We start from the raw sequence: 10,349 nt of genomic DNA on the forward strand, positions 1-10,349 counted from the left end.
TTTTTGTGAGGTGGGTTGGTTGATTAATCATCTCTTAACAAATAGTTTAATCATCTCTCAAATAGAATATGGCTTTGGACACATATTTTCCAAACAATAATCTAAGGAGTTGTGGAATAAGGATTATGTAGGATCCTAATAACCACTTTTAGTAGCAGTAAATATTATTTAAAAATCTTCAATTAGCTACACTTTTAGCAGCAGTAAATACTATTTGAAAATCTCCAATTAGCTACAGTAAGTAAAAACTATTTCAAAACCTCTTATTTACCACAATATTTATTATTTATTACAGTTTTTATTCTTTGACATTCATCATTCTTTTATTCTTTGCTACTATGTTTGTTATTTCCTTCTCAAACTAAAATAATTTATACCATAAACACATATTATCATAGCCCAAACTAAAATAATCTACACCACAAACATCTATTATCTATCAAAACTCAAACTAAAATAATCTAAACCTCAAATACAAACTACTATAACTCAATTGAAAGAACATAAGATTATTATAGCTCACTTCTTACTTCAAACATCCACTTTAGTAGTTAGTTTTAGAGGCTAACTCATTTTTTTAGAGCAAACCTAACTAGCTTGCCTAAAATAAGTCTTTTGATAACAAAAGTCCATTGCATTGCATAGAGTAATGAGAGTCTAGCTAATAGAGTTTAAATTTGAGTCCACACTAAGACAATTTTACTTATTCTAGTGTTTGAGTTTCATGAGTAATTGCAGAACAAGTTACCTTTTTATGGAAGTAACATCTCTTCCACAAGATCCAACGAACTATACTCTGTGGAAATAAATCAAACTTTTGAACAAATTTATAAGAAGGAGAAACGTTTTAGGAGAGAAGAGTGCTTATGAAAAAGTGTTGAATGCAATTTGAGTAATTGACATATTTTTAAACTAGGACATGACCGTTTGATGAATACTCGTGTTTCTTCTTCAATTCGGTTATTGTATGAAAAGACATATACATTCATGAAATAAAGAAAAAGATGCAACCCTACATGAACAATCGCATACCATTTATTCCATATTACCTCAAAGCATAAATCATACCGACACTTTTTAATTAATAATCTCCTTGCAAATTAGCTTCTTCAAAATTCATACATTTTTTCCTCTATCTCTTCTTGTTATCTCCCTTTCCAATTGGATATTAGCAAGTAGTCAAGATCATCAACCTTAGTATACACATCAAACTAGCAAATATCATAATACCAAGCTGATGGATTAGAAACAAATAATACAAAAGCTGATCATACAAACTTTAAATCCACTCTTTCTTTTTTTTCTTTTTCTTTTTTTTTCTTTTGAAGGGCACTCTTCCAACTAATAGTTGAACGTTCGAAAATTTCAAAGTTTGAATTTGTCTCAATTTAAACCTTAAACTTTTAATTTTATTCATTTAAATTTTAAATTTACGTGAGTGTCTCAATTTACATTCTTCTTTCTCCAACTTTCGTTCGAACTAATATCACATGAAACTTACAATTTTTAGCTAATTAAGCTCTTACATTCTAATGACCCAATAAACTTAGAGACCTTCCATTTTAATTACCTTTGAAGATCATCTATGCTATTCTTAAATGCGTGTATGAATGCTTGATCTCAAAGGAAAATTTAACTAAGAGCTTAAATTAATTCATTTATGAAATTTTGGAAGCAAACTAATACAATTATAAATTTCATATTAAAATTTTCCAAATGAAGGGAAGTTATTGATTGATATACATATAAAAGTTCAATACTACATTCATAGTTTAAATTGATACAAGAGCCTTGAAGTTTTCGGTACAAATTGATATTTTTCCACTTTTTTACTTGTTTTCTTCGCACTTTTAATAAATCTTTTACATTCTGACTACCAAATGCACTTTTTTAGCAGTACATAAAAGTGTGTTGGCCATTGTTGTGGTGTTTTAAGTTTTGAATTATATCTCATATACAATATAGTTGTTTATAATTTTGTTTAAAATTAGTATCTATATTGTTATTTCTTTATCATTTTGAACATTGCTTTCTATAGAAGTATTAGTTTCTTAAAATTAAATTGACCCCATCACTTTACTTTTAGGGCTTGTTTAACACCCTGTTTTTTTTTTTTTTTTTTTTTTGGAGTTTTTAGAACCAAACGTTTTAAATACATCAATTCATATTCCGTAATACATATCCAACTAATAATCTTATAGAAGCGTAGGCATCCAAATCGTCTAAGAGATAGTCAACTCAGAAGCTTATTACGATATCAATTGTTGTTCCGATGATATTTGAATGTTTTGTATCAACAAGTATTTTCTTAACTCATAACTTCTTTAATTTCATAATGTTGTTTTTGCTAAAATGATGTTTTAAACTATGAAATCTTTGGTAATATGGCAGCGAAAGGAGACGTGTTGAATGTGCATTGTGTTCGGTCATGCTCTAACACATATGACGACAAGTCATGTTATAATGATTGTGTCAAAGAGAACAACGGTGCTGGATTTTGTTATCCGAAGCTACCAGACATTTCTAGTGAAAAAGATCGTTGTTGCAATATTTGATCAAGCAAAGAGAAATATTTTGATTTCACACCTCACATTTCTTTCTTTGGACCTTTTAAATTAAATTTATTATTCTACGAAATCTCTTTCATTTTACTATCCTTACTTATTAATTCTTGCATAATCAAGATTATTACACTACCAAACTCCCATATAATATATATTGTCAAATTAAAACTTTTAAGAATGAAAATCCATTCGTACCATTAAAAACATTCTTTGTTAAATAGTTTTAGAAATTTGTTAAAGCATTGGCTTGACACTGAGTTTTTACTTTAAATCAAACCAAAAAATTTAGCATATGGATCATGACAAGATATTATTGTGGACTTATACCATGTAGATCTTAATAGAAATTTTATACAATAACCAAGTAGATCTAAAAAAACTCTCATTGGAAATCATGAAAATGTCCAAACAGTAACAAAACTTTCAAACTCTCGTTCATATCAGCAGTGCCTTCATCCTTCTCTTCACACGCAACAAAACTTTAGACTATCTATATTGGAAACGATCCCATAACAAAGGTGGATCCAGAAATCTTATTGAAATGGTATGGGAAAGAAATATAAGAAGTGTGACTTGAACCTGAGTCCAAAGGGGCAAAGAGACAGTTTTACCATTAGGCTAACTTTTGGAATTGCTATTATTTTAACTTTTTACATGTATATGCAATATAAAGAGCATAAAGTTGAGGGAGGCTCAAGTCCCCTCAACCTATGTTAAATCCGTCCATGACCCCACAACTACTTACACCCATGGTCCAAGCAAGCTTACAATTAGGAGAGTTTCTTTTATGGGCACCTTAAACTATCCAATGTTAGAAATGACCCACAACTACTTAGCTTACAATTAGAAGAGTTTCTTTTGTTCCACATTGGAAAGAGACAATAGTAGAGCTCTCCAAGTGAATAGAGAGGTGGTTAAGTTTCTTCCCCTATATACAAGATGTCGTCCAAGCGGACCAAAACCAGAGAAACCACATCTGATATATTATTCATCATCTTCTCCGACATTAACAATTAGCACCGAGTTCTGCCGAATTGCCAACAACATCCAGCTCTTTCGGGTGTTAATGTAGGCATTTGGGGCATATATATATAGCCTAAGTGTCAAGTGGAGAAGCAAATTACAACCGAATAACAAACTAACCTATATAAAACTAAATCTGTTACATATTTAATAAAGGTTAATTCATTAGGAATTCTCTGTATATGGATAATTAAAAACAAACTAAGAGCGACAAATCTACAAGGGTGAACTAAAATCCAATCAGTATGTCAAAACAGATTAATCAACAAATTGCTCTATTGCCCTTAATTGATGAGTGCTGATACGACAGAGTAAAGAATGGATGGATTGGAATTTGGAAGAGGGAATTGACATTTCCATCCTTGTTCGCTTAAAATTTTCCATTCAAAGGGTGGAGGAGATCATTGTATAGCTCGATGTCAGCAGAAACAAGACACTTTCTTGGAGTTAACCAAATCAAAACTTGAGATAGGAAAGGATGATGATTAAACAATATATAACAAATATCAGACACGTCTTTTAAATTACACTGTACACCACCCAGCTGAGTTAGGGATGAAGACCACGGTTGGAAACATTACTATTCACTTCTAAGAATCAACTTAATCATTTCAGTACATTTGAATTCCCCAAACTCAGGTACAAAAAACAATCCTCTATTGCTGAGAGAAGACGTTCGATAACGTTCTGGGTTAGTAATTCCAAAACACTTGATTTCTCCTGTGTTGCTTTTTTAAATACAATGATATTAACTCCCTATAAGTCCATTTCTTCTGCTTGCGGAATTGCATGAACGCCTCAGAACTCATGTGGAAGTCTCCTTTACCCAATGCCTCGAAGACGAAAGAGTCTGTTAATGATACTGGAGGTTGAACTGGATTCATTTTGCTCAAAATGAATTCCAAATTTCTTCCAAGTCTTCGATCGACATAAGCATCAACAACACAACCGTAGGTCACGAGATCGGGTTCGATATTCATATGCTTCATGTGTTCAAGGCTAAGATGAAGATCCCATAACAAATCCATTCTTGAAAATGCTAGAGCTCTAATATTAAATGTTGTAAGATCTGGATTAAATCCAGCTTCAACCATTTGTAGAAACTCCCGCTGTAAACTTCTCATTTTAAAATTGGCAGCATAAGATAGAAGTAGAAGATTCCATAAAAGATTCCCCACATTTTTCCTTCCAAGACCAACATCCCTGAGGAATTCACCTAATCTGTAAAATTTTCTTTTCCTTATGTAGGCAAATGCCATTGCCATGATTCCTTTCTTCTCAATTAGAAATCTCGACCTTTTAAGACGACCATAGGCAGTTTCCATCTCTAATAAAGAACCAAACATGCTGTAGTATATAATAAAAGAATTTCCAGTAGCAGAATTAACTGTAAAACCACTAGAAACCATTTCCCTCAAAGTACTTTCCATCAATTCTAGTTGTTTGTGCTTCCCAAAACAAGATATGGCTAGTGAGTATGCCTCAGGCAGTAAGTGTGAATACCTTAACTTTACCTGATCTAGAACTTTAGTTATATAATCAAAGTGTCCCATCTTTCCATAAGCGTTAAATAACTTTGAAATTACTTGCACAGAAGGTTCAAAACAACTGTTTAACATTTCTTCCCACATTGCTTGTGCTTGGAGAGGAGAATCATCATCTATGTAGTGTACCATAATAGTGGACAACGTAGAGTTGTTTAGAGGAAAACCTTCAGACTTCAGCTCCAAGAAAATCTCTTTTGCTAAAGTAGGCATTCTTCTTCGGCTCAATTTTTTAATCACTTGAGAATTGTTGATATTAAAACCGTAGTCGACAGAACTTCCTTCATTATGCTGCTGGAATATCTAGCATAGGTACATTGCATAAAGAATAAGCAAAAATTAAGGTAGTGAAACTCTTTAAAACAAACATCAGAAAAGAAATCACTCTAATTTCCATTTTATCATTTTAAGGGTCTAATAGTTGTCATAAGTACGACTGCTTTTTTTTCTTTTTTGTTTTCTGGTTAATATGCCATTTTCTTAGGGCATTTCCCTTCAAATTGAGTATGTTATATCTGTCCACTCATGAATATCCTGCCTCTCTTGAATAATGCATTTCAAGCAACAGTTTTCCCAGTAAAATAAAAACCATAGCAATAGGTTCAAGATGAGTAATATCAACAAGTACATCCTAAAGAAACTCCAAAGAGGCATAGCATAGTCCTGACACATTGTTCTTCCAGAAACAGATCACTAGATCAGTGACTTGACCCATCTTCAACTTGAAAAGTAATTGCTAGGTTAATAACGGAAGCCAAAGCTAGTGAGGTCTTCCCAAGGGGTCTTGGTTCCTCCCTCTAGACATCAACAAGAATGTTAAGAGGGCCCACTGGTTTGTTTTATTTTCAAGCACTTTTTCATTCTTCTGAACGTTACTTAATCTACATTAACAATCAATCATAACAATAGCACATACATGCCATATTATCATTCAAATTCTTGAAAAAAATAATGAGATAATGTTGGCATATCTCTCACAATTCTATCCTTTCAGTTTTGTCTTCAATTATTGTCTTGTATTTTTTAGCATTAAACTCATTTCATTATATAAATAAAAGGTCTTCTTTCCTTAAAAAAGAAAGGAAACTATAAACCAACAAATGATAATGGGGGGGGGGGGGGGGGGGATGAATTCACACCTTTCATAGACTTTTTCAGTGATATGGGGCATACCTTACAAGATGAAGCTCGACATGCAGTGTGTCTCTGATGGGACAACATTGGGCGTTCCTGTTTGAAATTTCTTGGAAAGCAGTATGGATTTGCCACCGTTGTGACAAGAAAGTCCATCTTCATGGTGGAATGATTCTCAGTTCAAACAGCCGGAAAGATCACGAAAACCAGACAAACCACTGCCCAAACCTCCGTTGGAAAATCGTTTTGAATATTCATTATTTCATTCCTAGTGAAATTGTAACCGACAAAACCAAACTTTAGTCAAATAAAGTTTCCGGCTGTATATTAATTAAAATTGATGTCAAAATGAGCGTAGCTCGACTTACTAATAATCTGGACGTTAGACGTTGAATCCCCTCCTCATATTGTCAATAATAATAATTAAAAACTAAGCGAAATAGTACATTTTTTTTAAGAAAACGAGTCCTGAAGCAAAACACCTCATCTGTTGATGATGTAGAAATACTTCATCCGATGGTTAGAGCACAAGACTAGATCAAAAAGAGAAAAGGCAAGATATGGTGAATCAGAGAGAGCATAATCACGTGCCATTATGTAAAACAGAATACTATCCTTTTCAGGAATTTGATCGAACAGATGGTGGGCGTGGTCCATGGACAAAGTTGTGCGACTGAGCGTGAAGAAATTAATGAGCTTGGTGAGAACAGAGGTGCGATTCTGAAGATTTGTTTTGATTATACATGCTTGAATTTGTTTAACTCCCTGAGAGGTGTACATTTGGACAAAAGAGAAAGAGGGTGGGTTGATTTATGAACTCGTTCTTGGACATTGTGGAGTTTGGTTTTTGTGAAGTTGGAACATAGAAGATAGCCGTTTCAATACTTAATAACAAACTCTTACACGATGCAGTGCAGTGGATTGGAGAGAACAATAATGTCAAACAAGATCAAAGGTAGAGGTAGGAGTGTAAATTATCTCAAATTTCAAAACAACCTAAAAAACATTCCGGCATGGAAGTGATAAAGCATATCCAAAATGAAATTAGTGGTAGAAGAAGTAGAACGAGAGCAGGATGAACTATCAATTTTCAATAAATGATTGAAGCAAGGTCAGAAAGAGAAATTTCACCTTCAAAATGTGGAAAGGATTGTCTGAAGTGCCGAGAGAACGAAGAAGAGCGACCACTTCGCCGGAAAATTTGGCCGTGTATCCCGCCGCCACAAACGGCCAGCAAAGAAGCAAAATCCCCTTATGGAAATTTTACAGTTTGACGCGGCGTGGCTTTTTCTGAACCGACGAATTAGACTAATGATTTCTTTTTCCCTCTTTTTTCTAAATTATAAAAAATGTCAGCTGAAAAGTAGTGTTTGTATAAAAAATATAAACATGGCATTCTAACTTTTGAACAAGTTTAAAAAATATCCTTCCATTTAGTTTCATGAATATCAAAGTTAAAATTAATCAAAATTTTAAATTAAAACTATAGTTTAAATTTACATTGAAATTGATACGTTAATATTTTTATTCGATATTTTTATATTTTTCGATATCGATAGAAGGTGTGAATAGATAAATTCATTACCTCGTAGAAACATCCACCAATCACAAAAAATAAACATAAAAATGACAGTAATATAAATAATAGACATGTTTACTTATTTAAAAATAAAAATAAAAATTTGAATTTTTGTCATTATAATTTTTAAGAATATATTCATCGAAATTGAAATTCCCGTAAAACTAATACTTCAATATCAATAATTTAAACCTTCGATTAAAACATGAAATTCCACAAAATCTCACAAAAATTTCACGGTTACAGATATCACAAAAAAAATCTCACACTAAAAGATCTATAAGACTATTACAGTGTGCTAACAGTCAAACATTTTTTTATTTGACAATTAACTGTATGTTAATTACAGCAATAACTATTTAGATTGGTTGTATTCATGATCTATTTTGTGTTAATAGTCAAATAAATTTAAAATTATGGTTTTAACTTAAAATTATAGTGATGAGAAAATAGGTGTAAGATTTGGATTGAGAGTATTTTGAACTTTTTTTTTTAAGTTCGAGGGTATTTATGAAAGTTTTCAATAGTTCAAGGTAGTTTTGAAACAAAACTTTAAACCGTTTTCATACAAAACTAGAAGTGAAAGTATTTTGAACCTCTTTTGAAAGTTTAAGGACATTTTTGAAATATTTGAAAGTTTATGGATATTTTTTACATAAACTACTAAGTTCGAGGCATTTGGTGCAATTTAACCAAATAATAATAATAATGACAAATTATAAAAACTACGTTCAATTATATTTTCAATATTTTCAATTTTTAAAATGATTTTTTCAAGAATAATAAAAAAAACACAAATTATTTACACTTCATGCCAAAAACCATTAAAAACAAAAAATCACTACACCTGATTTTGCCATAAAATGTAAATAGTTTGTCTATTTTGTCATTTTTGACTAATCAAATTTATAGAAGTGTTAAATTTGGGTTAAATTCGATCTTCAAAAATTTCCGTAATTGTATAAATTATAACATTTTATTAGATGATTCAATTATATAATAATGGGTCCAATTTTTAAAATTATTACAAGCTTCACGAAACAAATGTGAATCTGTTTTAGAGAGAGTGGGGAGACAGACAAATGCGAATTTGTTGATATCTTTATGCGCGTCGCTGCCATTCGATCGGACGGGTGTGGTGAGGCAAGGTGAGGAATAAAATAATATTTTTATTTTAAATATTTATTTTAATTTTAATCAACAAAATTGTTGTTTTCAAAGTTTTTCTTTGAGGTGTTGAAATGAGGTGATGAGATTGTAACACGTTGATGTGACTTTGAGGCATTGAGACGTTACGCTTTGACATGATCTTAAAGCGTTAAGTTTCTAACTTGACCGTTGAGTCATTTCAAAACCTATCACTATATATAGTTCTTCCACTCTTCTCATTTCAATTATTCGAAAATACTTTAATTTTTCTTATAAAATTATCTCAAAAGGTTCTTTTCTTTAGTTTCCTAGCAAAGTCATTCAAGAAGTGTAGGTTTTTCGATCGGTTTCGATGCAGCTCTGATTGATTGTTTTTTGCTGTCTTATCTTGGGGACAAAGTGACAATACTGCCGTTTGCACTTCGAGTAGAGATGCAAAACATCATAAAGAGAGCGTGATTCGCGACTCAGCCTTCATCTAATTATTTTTTGTTTCGCAGTTAGACATTCCAACTAGACGTCCACTTGTTTAGACATTCTATCTAGGTAAACCACCAACTAGGTATCCACGAGTCTAGGTGTTATGTCTATGCGACCATCAACAAGACATCCACCAGTGCAGACATACTTTATCCAGGCGACCAAGTTCAAGGTGTTCTCTGATCTAGACATCCAAACATTCAGACGCCTATTGTTGTCTTTCAATGCATATTTCACTACATTCTCCAGCACTTGCACTAACAAGTAGTTTTTACAACTTATCCTAATAATAATTACAAGTTCATAATGACTCAAAATGTTTTGTTTGGTTTCAAGATCAATAATATTGTGACCAACTCCTCCAACAACCACATCTAGCTAATAGCTAAATCCAATCAACCAATCTCATGAACATCCAACTCCATTAAGGATCACTTTTGATATCCCATTTTAATGACTACCACCTTCCACTATCTCTTATCGATAACAACCTACGAAACCAACTTCGACTAGCTTTAATGTTTAATATTTATAGTGACATTAATCCAAACATGTCTTAATATATAACTTATTTTATAGTCCCATCAATAAATTAAAACAAGAAAACTATATACATATATGAAAAAAATCATTTTAAGTCCATTCATATATATAAAATAACTTATTATCTCATTGCAAGCACCTCCTAGAAAAACTGTTTGTTCCTTTATTCTTCTTGGAATGCTTTTGAAGGATAATCTACCATCATTTTTTTTAATCATGTATATGAGTTGACAACATTTTTGTATGCCATCATGGTAGTAGCTAGTGGTGATCTGTACTTGGTAAGTATCAACCATAGACATACATTTTAGTGCTATATCATGGAATTAGAGA

The 10,349-nt window shown here is 32.0% G+C and overlaps 1 protein-coding gene across 2 annotated transcripts; it reads right to left on the reverse strand.

Annotated features, from left to right (window-relative positions):
- Positions 1–4,034: 4,034 nt before the first annotated feature.
- LOC103492176 (pentatricopeptide repeat-containing protein At3g42630-like) lies at positions 4,035–7,602 on the reverse strand. 2 transcript variants are annotated; one of them, XM_008452451.3, is made up of 4 exons: positions 7,397–7,601; positions 6,634–6,798; positions 6,305–6,533; positions 4,035–5,434 (listed from the first exon to the last, which is right to left on the reverse strand). In XM_008452451.3, the coding sequence occupies exons 3-4, from the start codon at positions 6,425–6,427 to the stop codon at positions 4,280–4,282; spliced, it is 1,278 nt and encodes a 425-aa protein (XP_008450673.2). In that variant the 5' UTR covers positions 6,428–6,533; positions 6,634–6,798; positions 7,397–7,601; the 3' UTR covers positions 4,035–4,279. The 2 variants fall into 2 exon arrangements, with proteins under 2 accessions (XP_008450673.2, XP_008450656.2); XM_008452434.3 differs by lacking the exon at positions 6,634–6,798 and having other exon boundaries at positions 7,397–7,602.
- Between the last annotated feature and the right edge of the window lie 2,747 nt (positions 7,603–10,349).

The sequence above is a fragment of the Cucumis melo genome, chromosome 5, assembly GCF_025177605.1.
Source record: "Cucumis melo cultivar AY chromosome 5, USDA_Cmelo_AY_1.0, whole genome shotgun sequence".
Lineage (NCBI taxonomy): Eukaryota > Viridiplantae > Streptophyta > Magnoliopsida > Cucurbitales > Cucurbitaceae > Cucumis > Cucumis melo.